Source organism: Ursus arctos, unplaced genomic scaffold (assembly GCF_023065955.2).
Source record: "Ursus arctos isolate Adak ecotype North America unplaced genomic scaffold, UrsArc2.0 scaffold_14, whole genome shotgun sequence".
NCBI classification, from domain to species: domain Eukaryota; kingdom Metazoa; phylum Chordata; class Mammalia; order Carnivora; family Ursidae; genus Ursus; species Ursus arctos.
Genome location: NW_026622808.1, coordinates 67,651,583 through 67,672,130, shown reverse-complemented (window position 1 = coordinate 67,672,130; position 20,548 = coordinate 67,651,583). Strand labels below are relative to the sequence as shown.

Sequence of the window (20,548 nt, the reverse complement as noted above, 5' to 3'; positions counted from 1 at the left end):
CTACCATCTAGCTGGATAGCCACAAATAAATCCTCTTCTGCCAGCTATCATTGTCATCTGAAAAGTCTGGGAGGCAAACTATATACAGCTGACCCTTGAATAATGTGGGGTTGGGGCACCGACCGCTCGCAGTCAAAAATCCGCCCCAAACTTTCAATGCCCCAAAACTACTAACTACTACCAGGCTACTGCTGACTAGAAGCCTTACCAATAGCATACAGCTGAATAACCCATATTTCGTATGTTATATGTATTATATACTGTGTGCTTACAATAAAGTAAGCTAGAGAAAAGGACATGTTATTTTAAAAAATCACATTACAGTGCTTACCGTATTTATAAAAAAAAAACTCCACATAGAAGTGGACCCAGGCAGTTCAAACCTGGTTGGTCAAGGGCCTACTGTAATTGCTAAGAAGAATCTTACTAGTGGTCTGAGCTCCAGTTGGAGGAGTTTAAAGATCCCAACGTTGGCACAGATCCCAGTGACGAGCAACAAGAGACTCCCACTTCCCAGAGGGCACAACCAAGACCTGGCTGGAAGCTTTGCAGCCATCTCACCTGAACTCCTCCCCATCGCTGAGGGCTTCATCCTTCACCACCTTGGGGTTTTCAGACTTAACAGTCACCTGGGCCGCTTTCTTTTTGGCTGGAACTTGGGCGGGGCCCCCAGGATCACCGCGGCCTCTCTTCCTCTTGCATCGTGAGACTTTGGAGGGAAGGCTCCTCTTTAGAGGTTTCTCGTCTTCCAAGACATCTAGACGACCACACAGAACACAGGTGAGGGACACAGGAAAGGCGGAGGTGGTGTGCTTTCACGGGCAGGGGATGGAAAGCCCCCTTCTGTCACCTCCTTCCAGACCCCACTTCCATGGCCTGGTCACCGTCCCAGATTTGTTCCACAACCAGCCTCCCGCCTCCTCCTGCCTCCAGCCCAGTTTACACCCTACGATCCCAGTGAAAACTGACTTCCTTTATCAGGGTTTTATTCTACTCTCTTGTGGGGTTACATGGAATGCCACATGACTCCAATAAAATCTAGCTTCCAAATCTCAAATTTCAGCCAATAGCCAGGAAGGAAAACTACATCGATCTGCTAAGTAATACCTTGCTTATTTATTACCTGCCAAGACCAGTTACTTTAGGAGTAACTCACTATTAAGTGAAACGTTTTGAGTTCATAAACATGCCACCAAACCCTGCTCAAAACCTACTTCATGCAACCTTTCCAATCTAAACCAAAAAGTATATTCATATACCAATCATCTCAGCAAGCTTAGGGTTGGAATAAGACAATAATAATTCAAAAATACATTTCCTTAAAATAATTACTGTTGTTCTTGTTAAAGAGAAATTTTAAAAATGCACAGGCTGCTGGCTTTAGTTAAATTAGGGTATCTAAAGGTATGGTCTGTTTCTTTCAATTTTCAATAAAGAATAAGTAACACAGCAGGTATGGTCTGTTTCTTTCAATTTTCAATAAAGAATAAGTAACACAGCAGGGGACAGTATCTTCTATTTTGCAAATATATTCATAAAAATAACCCTGAATCTGAAATAAAGCATCTTCCTTTGCTTTGCATGACTCTGCTTCAGTTAATTTTGGAAAACAAAAATACTTTAGCCTTTTTTGAGGTTCCAAAAGGAGCAGCAATGTTAACCTAGTATCAGACTGCTTCCTTTCAGTTATGGTTTGTCCTACTGACTCCACAGATACATACTCACATTCCCCAAGAATATACTCTTGCATGGGGGAAAAGACCTCTCTTTTGATCCAAATAAAATCATAGTTTTAATAAATTTCTAATAGTAGAGGGGCATGTGTTCCAACACTAGATAAAATCACTGATTGGGTTCAGTTTCTTTAGAATGTTCTATAAAAGGAATTTATGCATTCTCATGTTTTCAACGTTTTAACGGAAACACAAACAATTTCAAAATTCTTTAGAATCTGGAGACACTTCTTGTTCCAAGGCCAGAAGCTGCTTAAAGGTTTATGACTTGACAGTTTGAGTAGGACGTCCTTGATATCAGGATTTCTGGATCTTCTCAAGCGCTTTAGCCCTCTATGAACAGATGTGAAACAAAGATGCGAAACACTTCACTTTTACTTATCTAAAAACACAGGTGGGAGGATACTTCAAAAGCACTGTTTCTTCCTCACCAAACTCATTTGGTTGGTTAAAAAGCCCAACTGTGTGAATTTTTGTGCTTTGAAGAGAGAATTAGAGGAGTTAAAAGGGGGACAAGAACGGAAACAAAGAACCGCAAATCAAAAAAACTCCCAGCTTCTTTTCGTATAGTCATTCCCCCTTCTGTGTGGTTTCAGTTACCTGGGACTAACCAGCGCGAAAGCTCATGACCCTCCTTCCGACAATCTCAAGGTCAACAATAGCCCAAGGCTGCGTCACAAAGCCTAAGTCATTCACCTCATTACTAGGCATTTTATCATCTCACATCACCATAAGAATTAGAGGGCTGAGTACAGTACAATAAGATATTTTGAGAGAAAGAGAACACATTCCCGTAACTTCTACTACAGTATATTGTTTAAACTGCTCTATTATTAGTTATTGTTAACCTCCTACTGTGCCTAATTTGTCAATTAAACATTTTTAAAACATATTTTATTTATTTATTTGACAGAGAGCACAGGCAAAGGGAGCGGCAGGCAGAGGGAGAGGGAGAAGCAGGCTCCCTGCTGAGCAGAGAGCCCAATGTGGGGCTCGGGCTCGATCCCAGGACCAGGATCATGACCTGAGCCGAAGGCAGAGGCTTTAACCAACTGAGCCACCCAGGCGCCCCTGTCAATTAAACTTTATCATAGGGACGTAAATATAGAAAAAAAAATAGCATTTATAGGGTTTAGCACAATCGTGCTTCAGGCATTCCCGGGGAGGGAGGGGTCTTGGAACACATATCCCTGAGGGTAAGGGGGGGACTACTGTAATACCCCCAATTTTGAAAATCTGAATGGCCAACCATGACATAATCATTACGTACATACACTGGAAAATAATTCAGTGATCTTTGAAGACAAATGTAAATGACATATGGTAAGATGTTAAGCATGCAAAATTGTTTTTACTGTATGGTTTCCACTACTTAGAAGAACAGAGTAGTGGAAGGCAATATACCATTATTTCTGGATAGTAGAAATACAGGTTACTTTTTAAAAATTCTTTACATTTTTTGGGGTCCCAGAGAATCCAGAGGCTATCTTCTAGGACTCTCCAAGATCTAGAGCTCCTAACCAGTCTCCCTGAGCTCAACGTGGCCATTTCAGAAAGGCAGGAACTGTCACTTTGGTCTGCTTGGCCTTCTATTGAGATTTTAAAATACCTGCAAACTGCCAGTGGCATCTCACAGCACTTAGAATAAAATACAAACTCCTTAACTTGGTCTCCAGACTAAGGGTCCTGCCCACCTTTCCCACCTCAATTCCTACTTGCCTCTGACTGTATCCAGCCAACCTGCCAAGCTCATTTCATTTCCTCCTAAGTCTTTAAACTTATTGATTCCTCTGCCTAGAACTCTTCTCTGAGAACCTCCTTTGGGACATTCAATAATTGGTTCAAAATATCACCCCCTCAAAAAGGCCTTCCTTGACCACCGATTCTGACTTAGCGGCTTCTTCCCCACCCCCGAGTCCATTTTATTACCTCTTTTACTCTTTTCGTAACTCTCATCACCATATGAATTTATTTAACTTTTTATTGTCTGCCCTACCAACCCCTCCCCAGAGACTGTAAGCATCATGAGAGCAGGGACCTTGCCTGTCCTGTTCACCACTAGAATTTCAGTGCCTAGAATAGTCCCTGGAAAGAGCAGGTACTCAGGAAATATTTGTTGAAGGAATTAATGATTCACATCAATGAAAGCATTAACACAGGGAAGAAACATGAAGAAATTAGAGATGCCCTAATGGAAACAAGGAAATAATGTGGAAGACTGTTTCCTCTGACCCTCGATGTTGAATGCAGCCAACGTCACCTTCTTTGGCAGGCACTGAGGTGCTGTTAGAAACCACGCTGAAGGTCATCAACTGTAGCCCAAACCACAACCAGATTTTTCCTCCACCCAACCACAGCAGAGACTGTGACTCTTCCGGGAAGCTGCCTTGGGAACTTGCTGGTAGCTCCTCCGGCTGAGTTTCAGTGAAGCTTGGGTGCACCCTTGCCTACACCTAAGCTCCAATGATAGAAGCCAGCCCATCTGATTACCTGACAGGGACCACGGCAGGAGCGTCTATCTCACTGCAAACTCAAAACCACCCTTAAAGACGGTATTATGTTGCAGAGATGAGGGTCAGAGAGGCTAAACTATCTGTCCAAAATAATTCATGCAAGTGCATATGAACTACTAAGTGTTGGCGCTGCACCAACCTGGCGTCCAGATACAGTGCTCAGCTGGAAGGAATGGTACCCGGGCAGGTGGTATTTCCATCAGATTAAAACTTTTTAATTTTTGAATTGCCACATATTCAGAATACATTCCCTCTGACTGGAATAAAAACCCTTTCCCAACCATTTGTTGAAAAGTTACTCATTCTTAAAAGTGACAGATCAAACATAACAGAGCATTTCACAATCTCTCCAGCCAAACTTGATTATTCCTTCAGATGCCACAAAGCCTGCTACCTTCTTCCTAGATACCACACTCGTCTTGAGTACTTTTTGTAAATGCCAACACTACAGCACTCTGAGCATCTCCAAGTAATCTCTATGCCCCATGTCAACTAGCTTCTGCACAGCACATACTAGGTACCCCAAAAATGTTACCTGAATGAGTAAATGAATAAAATGGAACTCATAGCATTAACCGTGGTAAATCACATTCTAAGTTTAGAAATGACTTCCATTTGCCTGTTTACTAATGGATGATGAACTTATGTAAAGAATCACAGGATTATTAAATCTAGTGTCATAGGAGCCCTTGCTGGTTACCTTATCTACCCAGATTATTTTAGGAACCCCAGAAGTCCCTTCTACAGCATGCACTATGCAATTATTTAAGATACTTATTGCGCACTTAATAAATGCAGGGAAGGAGAGAACTATGTAGGACACGGCCAAAAATAAAACACATTTTCATAAACTTAAATTGTGGTAAGACAGGTGATCAAAAAAGCAGCAAATAAATTAACAAGATCAATACATTATGTGACAGAGGCTGTGAGGGCCTGTGGTAAGGAGAACCTGGGGAAGATCACCTTAGATAAGGCACTCCAAGCGGTGTGAACTCTGAATAGAAGAAACCTGCCACCCTAGAGTCATGGAGGAAGAACATCAAAGGCAATGGCTCAAGGTGAGAAACAACACGGCATGTTTGAGGAACACAGAGGAAGCCAAGAAGGAAAGTATCTGGCAAAGAAAAGAGTCACAGGAGACAACAAGAGAAGTAGCAGCAGCCAAATCATGTAAGGTCTTGCAAGCCATGGTAAGGAATCTGGATTTTAGGCCAAGAGCAATGGAAAGCCACAGGTTTGAAGTAGCGACATGGCATGTTCCACTTTTTTTTTTTTTTTAATCACTTGGGCTGCTGGGTGAGAAAACCACTGCAGGGGGATAAAGGGACGTAGGGAGACCAGTCAAGAGGCATCTGTAATCGTTCAACTGAAAAGTGATGGTGGCTTTAGGCAGGGATTGTGACCATGGAAATAAAGTGAAGTGAAAAGATTTGAGATACAGACGAATTAGATGTGTACGTGTAAGGAAAAGGAGGGCCTTCCTTTAACAAGTGGGTGAAAGGATCATTTATTGAATGGGAAAAGGTGGGGGAAAGGACAGATTTAAAGGGGGAAATCAAGAGTTTTGCTTTGCCCTTGACAAATATAAGAAACCTATCTGGTATACAGGTGGAGAAGTCAGGTTGGATCCGAATCTGGAACTCTGGGGTGAGATTTACTGAAGATATTATTCTGGGAGCCCGCACACTACAGCACTCTGGCCAATCCGTTTTCTGGGGCCACAAAATAACTGCAATGCCTCTTTCTCTATTCAGCCCCTTCCATCTGCAGGAGGTTGGACTTTATCCTGTGGGTAACGGGAGCAGGAAACAGACTACGCGGGAGAGCCAATCGGCAGGGAGGGCTGCAGGGGAACCGCCCAGGGCGCATCACTCCTCGAGAGGACTAATGCGCACGCAGCAACTTCGGTAAGGACCAGAGCAGCGACACAACCGCCTGCCTCCCCGTGCAGCCGAAACGTCGTCTCCTCTGGACAGATGGGCACGGGGCAGCCTCCGCCCCCCACCTCCAGGAGTCCCGCCTCCCCGCTCCCCGCACTTGCCTCCTGCCCTCCTCCAGCATCTCCCCCTAAGCCCGGCTAGGTCTCGCTCTCACCCGCCTCCTTCTCCTCACGCCCGGCCACGCTCTCGCCCTTGGCCTTCCGGCCGCACGGTTCACCTCCCTGCGGCTCCCTGCGGGCCGCGCGTTTCCGAACCATTTTGCCCAGGCAAGACTCCCCTCGAGAGTGACGCACCACACCGCGGGAAGCTTAGCGCGGGCTCCGCCCCAAGCGGGGCGAGGCACGGCCACGCCCCTTCCTTACAGCCCTAATCTCCGCCCATGAAGCTCCGCCCCAGCCTCAAATGACCAATACAAACCGTACGAAGTAAGACGGCGCATAGCAGATCTCTTTCTCCTTCCGGCGCATTTCATTCTCGAATTTCCGGAGACAATAGCGAGAGGCTCGCGTACTATCGCGAGAGGCGGGAAAGGGCGCAGGGTTTGAAACATGGCGGACGACGTGGACCAGGTGAGTGAGTTCTGAGAGGCTCGTTGCAGAGCCGTTTCTGCACTACCAGTCCTGGCCCGGCTCGGCTTTGCGTACCGGGGCTGCTTTCTCCAAGCTCACCGGAAGGTGGCCTGTCATGGCGCCTGTTTATGGGTTATCACGGCTTTAAGCTGTCTCTTGGTAACCGCGCCCCCTCCGAATTTTGTCTTAGGCCTTGAGATGTTTTCCTCTTCGAAGCCCGCCTGAAAGCTAGTTATTCTTTATGCTGGTTACTTCTTTTCTTTTGAATCTCATCTTCGTCTGCAGGATGGGAATGATTATCTCTGCCTGCTTCACGGATTCTGATAGCGTGATAATAAAGCTTACTAGTTATTATTACTGAGCGCAGTTGTTACTCATTCAACAGATACGTAGTAAACATCAGTTTTATATGGTTAGACACCGTTCTGAGCACCAAGGACCCTGGCATTGACGAACGTGATCCTGTGCCCGCTTAACCTACTGAGCGACCCAGGCGCCAAGAATATGAGTTCTTTAAGAGCAGGAGTTCTGGTCACCATCCTGACCATCCTGTTTAGAACAGCGCTGGAAACACTGAACAAATAATTTATTGAGCAAATTAATTGGTTAATCAGGGAGGCTTCTTTGAAAAGGCAGCATTTAAAGCTACAGGATGAAAAGGATGGATAGTGGGCATTCTAGAGTAAGGCTAAAGGAGCACGAGGGCTCTGTTGTCTGTATCTTACCAGTATTACTATATATTTGTTAATATGCCTCTCCCCACTAGAATGAACTCCTTGAGGGCAGGGACTGACCTCTCTATCTTGATCTAGTAGTTGGTTAGCTGGTCCTTAACAAACACCTGTTTAACTGGGGATGGGGGCCAGTTCAGATCAGTTTGGGTTTTTATCCCCACCCCCACCCCAGGTCTAGCTTTTTAGGGCTGTAGAGCCTGTAACATTCAGGCGCATACCTCCACTAGCCTAATGTACTCACTAAAGAAACTCTCCTTGAATAATCTTAAAAACTCCTGGCTTCAACCATCCCTTGCATTTGGATGACTCAAAGTTATCTTAGCCCTGATCTGTCACAGTTCTTTAATTGATAATAACAAGAACCATTTCTAAGTACTCTCAGATTGCCAGGTACTATTTTAAATACATTAAATATGTTGATTTAATACATTAGCTCATCTAATACTAAAAAGAATCATGAAGGGAAGATAATGGCTTCCTCATTTTACAAACAGGGAAGCTGAAAATTAGAGATGGCATGATTTTTAATCTGAATTCATAAGCATCACAGGGTGCCTGGGTGGCTCAGTCGGTTAAGCATCTGACTCTTGATTTCGGCTCAGGGTAGTGAGATCAAGCTGTATATGGGGCTCTGCACTGGGCATGGAGCCCGCTTAAGATTCTGTCTCTCCCTCTGCCCCTCTGTATGTGACAGCACGTGCTGTCTCATAAACTACTTAACTAATAATATAGGTTTGAATTCATACGTATCAGATTCAGGAGTTGAACCCGTACTGCCTGACTTCAAACCTGGTGCCTTCAACCAGTATTCTATATTGTCTGCTAAGTATATTCATCTTGCCAGCCAGGTGGTACCCTAAACTCAACTTTACCCAAACTGAACCCATCATCTTCCTTCAAACTTTCATCTTTCCTTAGCATTCTGATTAGTGTGTGGTAATCATTAAGTGAATGTTTTTCAAATCACTAAATGATATTTGAGATAAGGTTAAAGTCCCAGAGAATGACTTCCTGTAACTGAAATCAGGTCAGGCAGTTTGGATTTTGAGGGAACAAAGTACAGTCATCATTATTTTGCTGTATAACTCCTTCCTGTGTGTGTGTATGTTTCAGCCTTCATTTATATAGTACTTGCTATGATCCAGGCTCTGTTCTAAGCCTTCATATATGTCATTTAAGCCTCACAACAACAGCATTAGTTAGCCACTATTATTACTCACATTTTACAGATTAGGAGACTGAGGCATAGAGGGCTTAAGTAACTTGCCCACAGTCACACAGTATAGCAATGATTTGAACACTGCACTCTCTAGTACTATATTACTAAGCCTGTTTCTTTTATCAGCAACAAACTACCAACACCGTAGAAGAGCCCCTGGATCTCATCAGGCTCAGCCTGGATGAGCGAATTTATGTGAAAATGAGAAATGACAGAGAGCTTCGAGGCAGATTACATGTAAGTAAATTTATTAAATTACCTTGAAATCAGATTATTTCCTTGTCGTCCCTTCCTAACCCTACCCCTTTGAAATATAAACACTCTTCAATGTAGAAGAGTATTTTGAATGTAGGTAAGAGAAAGGTAGGTCACCCATGTTTGTACAAGCCAAATACAACTGCATTTTATTCATATTTTTAACATGTTTTCTCCTAACAGAAATGATGTGTTTATTAAAGAACATTTTCATTTCTTTCATTTTTTTCCCTTCTGTTTATTTATAAATAGTATTTACTCTCCATTATTTCAGTGTTCTTTCAGTTACTGATATGTACATAAATTTTTGTTTTCTTGTGAGAAAAATTAAATAGCCCAGAAGTACATAGAGTAAAAGGTGAAATCCCATTGTTTCTTTTGCTAACGACTTAAAAATTGGGTCTATGGTCTTTCAGATCTTTTCTGTATATTTATACATATATACGTATACATGTGATCCCATGCATATATTTGCACTGTATATACCACCTCTAAATAAAAATGGATCTTACTATGCATATTTTTTTTAAGATTTTATTTATTTATTGGATAGAGCGAGAGAGGGAACACAAGCAAGGGAAGTGTGAGAGGGAGAAGCAGGCTTCCTGGCGAGCAGGAAGCCCAGTGCGGGGCTGGATCCCAGGACCCTGGGATCATGACCTGAGCCGAAGGCAGATGCTTAACGGCTGAGCCACCCAGGCGCCCCATACATATTTTTGAGCACCTTTCTTTTTCACTTAATCTTTCTTGGAAATTATTGATCATGAGTGTGTAGAGATCTCTTTTATTCTTCGTAATGACTGCTTAGAATTCTGTATATGGTAATGGTGGTTTTTAAGATTGTTTTCTATTTCTTGCTATTATAAATAATGCTGCAGTATTATATACATATTTCTTTGTGTATATCTGCAAATATTTCTATAGGATTGGTCCTTTGAAGTGGTCCTATTAATTCATAAAGAGAGTATACTGAACGTTTTGCCTTTTCTTGACAACTTGTTGCTCTCTTGAGTATATTGTTTTTATTACTGGCATTCTACCTTAAGTGATTTAAAATAGCTAATACTTATTGTGCATTATTTAACATGCCAAGTGCTTTTATTATAAATGTTTTGTATGAGGGCGCCTGAGTGGTTCAGTCGGTCCTGGGGTTGAGCCCCACCTCAGGCTCCACACTCAGCACAGAGTCTGCTTGTTCCTCTCCTGCTCCCTCCCTCTCTCTCTCTCTCTCAAATAAATAAATAAACTATTTTTTAAAAAATAAATGTTTTGTATGTAATACCTTACTTAACCTTTATAACAATCCTGTGAGGATAGATACTCGTTAGTCCTGTTTTGGATTTGAAGACTCTCAGGCTCAGAAAGGTGAAGTTACCTGCTTAAGGTGACACAGCCAGTAAAAGGAGGGCCAGAATATGAACCTAGGCAGTCTGACTGCAGCCTTACTCTTAAGTACTCTGATTCTACCTCCTGTAAACCCCAAAGGTAAAGAACCTCCTGTACTTGGAAAGGAAGTAGGGCCGTAGGGAGACAGTAGTCTTAATACACAGCTAGCTTTATGAGAAGAGGAACCCCAGGAAATGGAATAATGGCAACTTTGTCAAGAAAAATAGAATTGCCCTTTATCACGTGGGCCAGTGGCATATGGACAGTCACCCAGGGCAGATGTGTTGTCTAAGCTCTTGGAGGCTTCCGTTCCCTTCTAGACTTGATTGCCTCTATTACTAAATGGCCCCCAGCCTTTTGTGTGTGTGTTTTCTGGCCCTCACGTATAGATTTTTGCTTCTGTTAGTGAGTTTTGCTACCAGTTCCCCACGTGGCTGATTGGCTACCTTTATTTTGATGTGAGCTGGTAAACCATTTAACACTGTTAGAAGTTAGCCTAAGTGAGTTCTGAACAAGGCCCCTGGAGTTTCACCTTTTAGTAAAATATATGAACTTTGGAATTTGGATTGAGGACATCCCTGAATATCAGAATTGCACCATTTATTGATTGAGCGCACAGGTGCCAAACACAGCTTATTTTGGCAAGGTTTTAAGTGCGCAGGGAGTTGCTCTACTTACTTTACATGGGGGTGGTTAGTGGAGGACAGGGAGGGTTGAAGGGCAGTGTCTTGTGTCTTTGGGAGACTGCAGTGCCATCATCTTAGCAGTTAAAGAATTTTATTTCCTTTACTGCCTCTTTCTTGTCATGCTGTTACAGAGGGAATTGAAAGAAGTCTACTGAAAAGTGATGAATTTGCTTTTTTTCATAATTAAATCTTATCAGTGATGTGACTGCCTTGGATGACCAATAGAGTGGACACTTTAAAAAAAAATAATTTCAAGTTATTTTGAATAAACTCGTTTTGGGCCATATAAACAGCTTTACATTTTTATCAGGTCAATTAAATTATCACTGGAAATAATTTGTGAAGAAACAGTGTATTACTAGTGTATTTGTGGTATAAGTATTGTGCGTGAGGCTTGTTCATTGTTTCTTAATTTGATTATTAAATTTCTTGGTCCCTTACCTTTCCACTTCAGGCTTATGATCAGCATTTAAATATGATATTGGGTGATGTGGAAGAAACTGTGACTACTATAGAAATTGATGAGGAAACATACGAAGAGATATATAAAGTAAGTCATGCAGTTCTGTTCCTCACTTTTAAAATGTCAATTATTCTTAGTATCCAACAGCTTCACACTTACTTACAGGAAGCCTTTCATGATTTGATACCTAATTGGACTCCGTAAAGTATAACAGCCAGAAGCAAAAGCTTTGGGGTCAGACAGACCTGGTTTCCAGTACTGGTGTGGCCACATCCTATCTGGGGTACGTTGGGCCAGGGAATTAACTTGGCAGATTTAATTTCCTCATTCTTAAGCAGGAATGCTACCGCTTACCTCATAGGGTTGCCAGGATTCATGGGTACATGAGAGTGTAAGATGCCTATGTGTACTAATATAAGCGTGATGCTGGGCAATGTTCTTATGTTCGATATGGATCTGAGCTATCAATAATAAAGACTAAAACTGAGAAATTCTCAAAATACTCCTTAAAAGTAATAGTAAGCCTATTACATGTTAACGTAAGTAACATTCATATTAACAATAACTAGTAAAACGAAATGGTGAGAAGCATCTTTGTTTTACCTTTTTACAAGTTTCTTTAATGCCTGGCTTAACTGATGACATCTAGATTCTCACATCTTTCTCTGCATTTAATCTTTTATGATACGTTATAGTTGAAGACAATACAGCCTCACAGAGAGGTAGTTAGAAAAGGGAAGAGTATTTGTTGTGGGTATTTGCCTCTGATGCTACTTTAAAACTCAGCAAGTGGTAGTTTCTTAGTTGCGGGACGCCTGGGTGGCTCGGTTAAGCGAAAGGCAGGTCATGATCCCACGGTCCTGGGATCAAGTCCCACGTCAGGCTCCTTGCTCAGTGGGGAGCCTGCTTCTCCTCCTTCCTGCCACTCCCTCTGCTTGTGCTCGCTCTCTCTGACAAATAAACAAATAAAATCTTCAAAAAAAAAAAAAAGTGAGTCTCAGTATGGCATCTGAGACTATTATTAGTGAACTTTTCATACTCTTATTGTGTGCAAATTCATTGGTTTACCTTTGTCCTTTCAGTGCATCTTTGACAGTGCAGGATTCTGTAACATCAGGCACTGGTCATTTGGAAAATATTAGTTTGTGGCGTTATGCAGATCTTCGGAATGTTGGCACATTTCATTGTTCAATATAAAAAAAGAAGATCACACTTAAGTCTTCTAAGTGTTGGGAAGCCAGTCTCTGACCCTCCTGGAGCATAGTGGTTTAACATGTACACTCGGATGGTAGGACTGGATTGAAATCTCGACTCCCTTGCGTACCAGCTATTTAATTGTATCACACTACACAGCCTGTCTGTGACAAGTGTCCTTGTCTATAAAATGGGGTCAGTAGTAGGACCCACTTTATATAGCTATTGAGGATTCATTGAGAGGTTACATGAAAAGCCTTTAGATCAGCGACAAGCACATAGTGAGTGTTCAACTGTTAGTGTTTGTTGGTTTTGTGGTTCTGTTTTATCCTGACTTTCCGTCTGTCTTCAACCACTGCTGACTCCTTTGCAAAGTTTCTTTCTTTCTCCCTGTGAACAAGGGCTTTTAAATTTCGATCTACATTTTTTCCCTCAGCCATGTCATTCGGTCATTATCATATGTGATAAGCCATGAGTCCGTACTAGTAATCAGTACAGCACCAAAGCTTGAGCTCTTCACAGATCTAGGCTCAAATTTTTGCTGCCGCCGATTAGTTTCATGACCTTGGGCAAGTTATAGAAACTTCCTAAGCCTCGAGGGCTTCCGTTAGATGACACCGCTGCCCACCTCCCAGGATTATAACAAGATGCAGGTATGTGTAAAGCTTTGGCATGTGGTGACTGGTGGCCATTATGATTATGGGTAAATCTGTGTCTCCAGTTTCATTCCTTTTCTGAGCTTCACTCTTTCATATCCAGTTTTCTCATTGAAAATATTTTCACTTTGGATGTTATCTTGAAGTCAGTGCATCTAAAGCTAAATTGCTGGTGTTCTTCACCTTCAAAACAAGGTCATTGTCGATTCCCTATTTCCGTTCATGACTTTCTATTATTTAGACTGTAAGTTGCAGAATTTTCTTGGACTTCTCTCAGTCACACTGATCAGTAACTAATTCAGTTGATTTTTCCTTCACGCTGATTTAAATGTGTCATATTCTTTCCTGTTGCCATGACTGTGGCTCAGGCACTTCCCTCTATGTCCACCTCCATTTCATCCCATGCCCAACTGACTGCCAAAGTAATAGTCCTCAAATAATGCTTTCATTTGTTACAGTCGTGCTTAGAGACATGTAAAGCTTTCTGTGGTCTGTAGAGCAAAGCACAAGTTCAGGCTATGTTAAGACCCTCCACAGTGTGATTGAAACTTTCTAGTCTCCTCTCTGATGATTCCTCTGGCCATGTTGGTACACTCGCTGCTCTTTCAGAGTGTGCCCTCTGTAGTCCTGCTTCTATGTCTTTTCCCATAATGTGTCCCCTAACTGGAATATCACCCTTGTCTCTTTTCCTGCAAAGCCTGTTTCAAGAACTTCCCCAGTCCTAACTCCTCAGTGACACTTTCTCTGACCATCTGGACCTTCTTTCTTCCTTTGGTCATTTCCTCCTTTGGTTGGATCTTCTAACCTTTGGCACTCTCAGCTGACACCGATCTTATTGATTCTTCATTTCTATATCCCTTTTCATCTTGTGAGCTGTTTGATAGCAGAGCCCAGGACATTATTCATTCTGTTCCCCATAGTGCCATGTTAGCTACGAGTGATGAGTATATGTGCAGGTTGTTAGAGGAATATGGGGGAGGGGAAGAAGTAGAGATAACAAAGTATAGCTCTTCCTTAACTTCCAGGAGGGCTCCAGCCTGACAAATCCACTATAAGTTGAAAATACATTTAGTACACCTACCAAACATCATACCTTAGCCTAGCCTACCTTAAACATCTCAGAACACTTACATTAGCCTACAGTTGCCCAAAAGCATCTACCACAAAGCCTATTTTATACTAAAGTGTTGTGTAATCCATGTAGTTTATTGAATAAGGTACTGAAAGTGAAAAACAGAATGGTTGTACGTGTATTGGTTGTTGACCCTCTTGATCACATGGCTAACTGGGAGCTGTGGCTGCTGCCACGCCCAGCATCACAGGAGGGTGTTGTACTGCATATTACTAAGCCCAGGGAAAGATCATAATTTTGAATTTTGAAGTACAGTTACTTATGAATGCTTCTTGCTTTCACACCACAGTAAAGTCAAAAAGTAGTAAGTCCAAGAATAAAAAAAGAGATAAAAGTAGAGAGAAAATATCCAGGAACAGAATAGAGAAAGGGGGGAAAGGCAACTAATACATGTTGAATAACTGCTGTGGGCCAAAGATTTACAGGTTTTATTACATTTAATCCAGTAACAGTGAGGCCAGCGGTGTTATTCCCACTTTCTAGCCGAGGAAACCCAAGTTCAGCTAGGAGAAGATATGGTAAGGATTTCCAACGCCATCCTAACCGCCTTTAAAGCCTGGTGAGTTCATTTCTATGTGTTAGGGCCTGGGGCTCAAAGTAGTTGGTGATGGAGTTGCTGGACAGTGAAATCTGGAAGTTTGCAGGAGAGCACTAGTTCTTCTGGAGAACTCAGCAGTAGCTGAGCTAACATGGGTAGACTGCCTGTTCTATCAGTCTCTAGGATCTGGCAGACCATGCTCGGTCCCTGCTCCTGTGGGCTTTAAAATCTAATTTAGAAAGTGCCCACTATACAGAAAAACCGCGGGTGCCTTGAATGTGAGCAATTAGGCAAAATAGCTTCAGAGAGAGAACACTAGATATGGAAAACTATTCTATCATAACATGAACTTACTTTAATAGTAAACAAGTGGAAACAGGAGGGGTTAGAGAACTAACCTTTGCTGAGTGCCTGCTGATGTCAAGTGCTATGCTATCCATTTTGTATACATCATATGTAATTCTAACAGCTCAGTAAAACAGGCCTAGGTTAAAGCTAATTGGCATTACTATCGCCAAAAAAGTGTATAGTATGCAGTGTTTCCCAAACTTATTTGGGAAGTACCACAGTACTTTTTGTCTTAAGAAGACATACTGCTACATAACAAATTACCCCAAAACTTAAAAGCTTAAAGGCACATACATTTATTACCTCACTATTTCTGTAGGTCAGGTATCCAGACTCAGCTTAGCTGGGTCTTCTGCTTCAGGGTATTTGATGAGACAACACAGGACTGGAGTCTCATCTGAAGGCTCAGCCATGGAAGAATCTGCTTCCAATCTCACTTACATGGTTGTTGGCAGGAATCATTTCCTTGAGGGATGTTGGACTGAAAGCCTCAGTTCTCGCCACATGGGTCTCCACTACTTGGCAGCTTGCTTCATCAGACCTAGCAAGAGAGTTAGCTAGCAAGATGGAAGTCACTTGCTAGGTAATCTAATCATGATAGTGATATCCCATTACCTTTGCAGTATTCTGTTGGTTAGAAGCAAGGCACAGGTTTCACCCACACTCAGAGGGAAGGGAGTTTCACAAGGGTGTGAACACCAGCAGGTGTGGGGGTCATTAAATGTAATCGTAGAAGCTACTTGCCTTGGAAAATGCTGCCATGTTCATTTCTGTTCACTGAATCTCCGGAAAACTATCATCGAATTAATGGAGAATCATTACAGATGAAGTGGATTCCATAGGAAGGGAAGCAACTTTTTAGTTCAGAAATACGACCACTGAGTAAGGAATTTGAGTAAAATATATAAATTACCTTGATCAGCACAGACTCACTAAACTTGCCGTCCTCAAACTCGGTGCACCTTTGCAACTCGAACGAGACTGGAAGGAAGTACTGCTTCCTAACAGACACCAGTCACATGACACTTGTTTCTTGGAGAGTGATTCTCAGACTCTGTGCCTTAAAGCGGGAGCGTTGGCATCACCCTTGACCGTGTTCGAAATGCAAACTCCTGGGCCACCCCCTGACCTAGTAAATGAGACTCCGTGCTTGGAGCCTGGGAAACCATCTTAGGAGCTGTTGAAGAGGTGACTCTGTACGCACGTTGTCATCTGAGAGCCACTGCCCTGAGAGTGTCGTAGGGAAGAGTTAGATCACTTTTTCAGAGACCATGACAGATAAGTGTACTTGAGTTTAGTATACTAAACTTTATAAGCATTTCTTGAATTTTAGTGTGAGGGGTTCCTTTATGTTAGTTCCAGTACCCAAGAAGCTCATAAAATATAGTTTTTACATTTTGAAAAAAGTTATGAAAACACAGCCGTCATGAGCACGCTATAAAGGCGCGCACTGAAGACACACGAGTTGTGTCTCTCCACGGTGTCGGCTTTATTCAGTCATGAAGCAAGGTTATCGTAATTATAAAGCAGGTCCAGAATTCCAAACTCAGTGACATTTCACCCCATGATTGACTTGGCTTCTTACACGGCGCACAAAGCAGACGAGACAAGCCACACGACAAACAAGGTAACATGGAGGGCAGGAAGTTGATGAACTAAAGGCCAAGTCCGTCTGTGGACGCGCAGTGGAGATAAGGCCTCGGTCCGGTCCAGGTCAGCTCTCGGCACTTACTGCTTCTGATGTTTAGTGAAGAGTCTCAGTTCTGTGCGGCGATCAGTCGGGCAGAGAGCCTTCGGTGGCAGCTGCCTTTTTGAAGTGGTCAGAGAGAGAGGTCCTTGTCTGAGGCGTCTGACAGTTGGCTGCAAAAATCTTCCCATTTTATTTTTTTTTTAAGATTTATTATTTTATTTGAGAGAGAGAGACAGAGATAATGGGAGCATGAGAAGGGAGAAGCAGGCTCCCTGCCAAGCAGGGAGCCCGATGTGGGACTTGATCCCAGGACCCTGGGACCATGACCTGAGCCGAAGGCAGACGCTTAACTGACTGAGCCACCCAAGGCACCCCAAATCTTCCCATTTTAAAGGGATTTAATCGGTCTTGGGCCCCTGCAGACCTCCTCCGCTTCTGCTTGCTGTCAGTTCTGGGTGTCGTCAGCTGGTACTGGTCTCGGCAATCTTAGCTGCTCCCGTCATTGCTTGACACAGGCCCCTGTGTGACATGAGTAACTCCATCTTGCTCTCTACAACAGCTATTACTAATATTTTCTGCCTGGCAGAGAGGCAGTTCTCTCTGTCAGATCTACATGTGGTCACTTGTGGAATAGATTCCTAGAACCTAAAAGGGTGAATTTATTACCATTGCCCCTCCCACATCCTCCAGCAGAGCAGGGACAGGATAATCACCAAAAAAGAAAAAAATATATATATATTCCCTTTGGAATGGAAACAGAGCAGCATCTCCTGGGGAGGTGTGAAATGTTCCTGTCCTGGTAGTAGTAGAAGTCTTTTGTCTTTTAGGTCAAGTGTGTCCCATGTGATATTTGGGACATACTTACACCAAGAAAATTCTTTTCTGTTCATCTAGAATTCAGATTTAATTGAGCAATCTATATTTTCATTTGCTAAATCTGGCAGCCCTAAATGGGGGCTACAGAGTTTTCACAGCCAAGTTCTTGCTTATGGCGGAAGACTGAAATAGTCAAAGGCTTTTTTAGCCAGGGTTGGTTTCTTTGAATGCAATTTCTTAAAAGCTTAGGACTTCACCTGTGTCTGATCTGTTCACTTCCAAACAATTCTATGGGCCAGTAACTTCAGTCAAAGTTCTTGCCTATACATGGCCTGGCGGTGCCTTTGTTTCTTTAGTTTCTTCCCTCTGTTCTGTTCCTCTGCCTCTAATTAATGTTGACCCTTAGGCCATTTGCTAAAGTAAATTTGGGTGGGAAAGCAGCACCCTTAATCTGATCCTTGCCTTAGGGCTGAGTTTGTTTAACTGAGAAGGCTCACTGGGCTTGGTCCTCAAAACTTTTGTTCCTGCGTATTGTCTGCAGTTTGGAATCTAAAAACAGTTGGCTTTTTGAACCCTGGGAATCCTGTTTCTTGTAATCTTTGCTTGAAAACCAGCTCGCTCTTACCTGAGCTCACCTCTTACACTGCCTTGCTGAGTGCATCAGCAACTAACATTTGGCTTTTTCCCACCTCTTCCCCTAGAACCTATGGGTTTAGGAGGCCCTTAGACTACTTTCCACGTCGTTGCAGGTAACAGTTGTACCCTGTGACTTGCCAAGGCATAAGAGGATTTCAGATATTCCATATCTGTTTCCTTACTGCCTAAGGCTCGACCTGTAGACTAGTGCCCCAAGGTATTTGTCCCACATATGTGAGTGCAGTGGCACTGGAAGCAACAGCTAATGGCTCAGCACAGCAGAATTTTATTTCTTGCCCACATAACAGTCCTGAGTGGAGTTTGAGTTCAGCACGATACCTTTCTTCCTGGTACTCAGTCAGAGACCCAGGCTTCCTCTGTCTTTCGGCTCTGCCATCTCCAGAGTTCGTTATCTGAGTCCTGTCTAGTTGCGTGGAGAAGACCACGAAAGGGCATTAATAGAAGGTTAATGGGTCAGTCACTTCTGTTTACTTCTCATTGGTTAAAACCCAGCCCCATGGCTGCACCCGGTTGCAGGGGAACATGAGTAATGTGGTCTAGCTATGTGCCAGGAAGAGGAGGAGAATGGATTTTGGTGGATAGCTCTAATCTTTGCCCACATCGTTGACATCCAGGGCAAACAAGTAAATGGTTAATATGGTGGTTTTTGTGTTACAAAGGTAAGTAGTCAGGTTTTTAAATCAGTTTGTGTTATGATGAATGTTTTGTTTTCAAATTGCTCTCTCAAAAAATAAATAATACTACTATGTATTTGTATAAACGTGTTCTGTTTTTGTTTTCCTCTTCCAGTCAACAAAACGGAATATTCCGATGCTCTTTGTCCGGGGAGATGGTGTTGTACTAGTTGCCCCTCCATTAAGAGTTGGCTGAAACACAGAATTAATCGTGTATGGAATATAGGAGCTTTTGTATGTTGCCTCTTTAAATGTAGAAGACGTTCAAAGAGAACCCTGCGTAAATTTTGATATTAAGAAATGACTAAGGATTCTTCCACTCCTGAAATGAGTTGATCTGCAGATAACTCAAAAATTCTTAAGCTAAAGGGCATCTTAATTTTTTTCCAACCCTTTCAATAAATGTGATCACCAAGATGCAGAACTCTTTTTTTCCGGAATTGATTTGTTCTGTTGTTTTCTCAGACAATTTCTGACTTTTTTCCTTTAAATTCAGTGTTTCCTTTTCTGATATATTTTTTAATGCATCTCCTGTCTTGTGAATTCTTTAAGCACACATCTTACATTGACTTTAGTTGTACACGTTGATCTGTGCATCTGCTAGGTTTGAGGCACTGTGGAGGACTAAAAACTACATTTTTGCCCATATGTGTCCTTCCTTCGAGTCTTCTGGGGAGGCAGTTCTTTAAACCAACAATTGGAGGACAGGGAGGTTAGTGCTAATAGAATAATGCTTATTGGATGCCATAAGAGCACAGAGAAGAGCGCCCAAATAAGAACAGGTAGAGTGGGTGGGTGGGTGTGGAGTGGTCTCGTGCCATTGTAAATGTTAAGGTGGCCGTGAGCTACAAAGCATGATTTCTGTTATTTCTGCTTGGTCTGATGTATCTCTAAGGTCAGGCTCTGGTGATTATATACCTGTGTGGTTTGGCTTGGTCAAATCTACCAATGCTGCCCATATTTTATGAGTCAAAGAACATTTTCCCACTCTTGGATCACAGGCCATTAATGATGACCGGTCTGTAACAACATATCTGAGTGGCACAATAAAACAGTGGCTAAAAAGCAGAGCTCTTTTTATTTCTAGCTTCAGTCAGTCGGCACTTAATGCTTGAAAGGGAAAGAGGGAAGTGTGTGTATGTGTTGCAGTCTCTAAAACTTTATTTATACGGGACTTAGAACCTGACATCCTCTACTAAGTAGGCTGTACCATTTTGAAATGTAGCAATCCGATATGTGGATGGCTGGCCTGTAAATACGCTGAATGTGTGTTTGTTAGTCCATTATCCAGCACGATATGCTAACACATGCACAATGTTTTAAGCCATGTGCAGGAAAGATG

General features: G+C 42.5%; 2 protein-coding genes across 3 annotated transcripts in view; one reads left to right on the top strand and one right to left on the bottom strand.

The window, feature by feature from the left end:
* Positions 1–6,628, bottom strand: part of XPC (XPC complex subunit, DNA damage recognition and repair factor) — a 28,869-nt gene extending 22,241 nt beyond the window's left edge. The window contains exons 1-2 of the mRNA XM_026501437.3: positions 6,344–6,628; positions 562–757 (exon numbers count right to left, since the gene is read on the bottom strand). Of these exons, the coding sequence (XP_026357222.2) occupies positions 562–757; positions 6,344–6,446 (299 nt within the window). The 5' untranslated portion in view covers positions 6,447–6,628. The remainder of the gene's footprint in view (positions 1–561; positions 758–6,343) is intronic.
* On the top strand, positions 6,603–19,630 carry LSM3 (LSM3 homolog, U6 small nuclear RNA and mRNA degradation associated). 2 transcript variants are annotated; one of them, XM_026501439.4, is made up of 4 exons: positions 6,603–6,758; positions 8,838–8,948; positions 11,493–11,588; positions 19,322–19,630. In XM_026501439.4, the coding sequence occupies exons 1-4, from the start codon at positions 6,738–6,740 to the stop codon at positions 19,400–19,402; spliced, it is 309 nt and encodes a 102-aa protein (XP_026357224.1). In that variant the 5' UTR covers positions 6,603–6,737; the 3' UTR covers positions 19,403–19,630. The 2 variants fall into 2 exon arrangements, with proteins under 2 accessions (XP_026357224.1, XP_057167944.1); XM_057311961.1 differs by lacking the exon at positions 19,322–19,630 and having other exon boundaries at positions 6,651–6,758; positions 11,493–12,491.
* Positions 19,631–20,548: the final 918 nt, after the last annotated feature.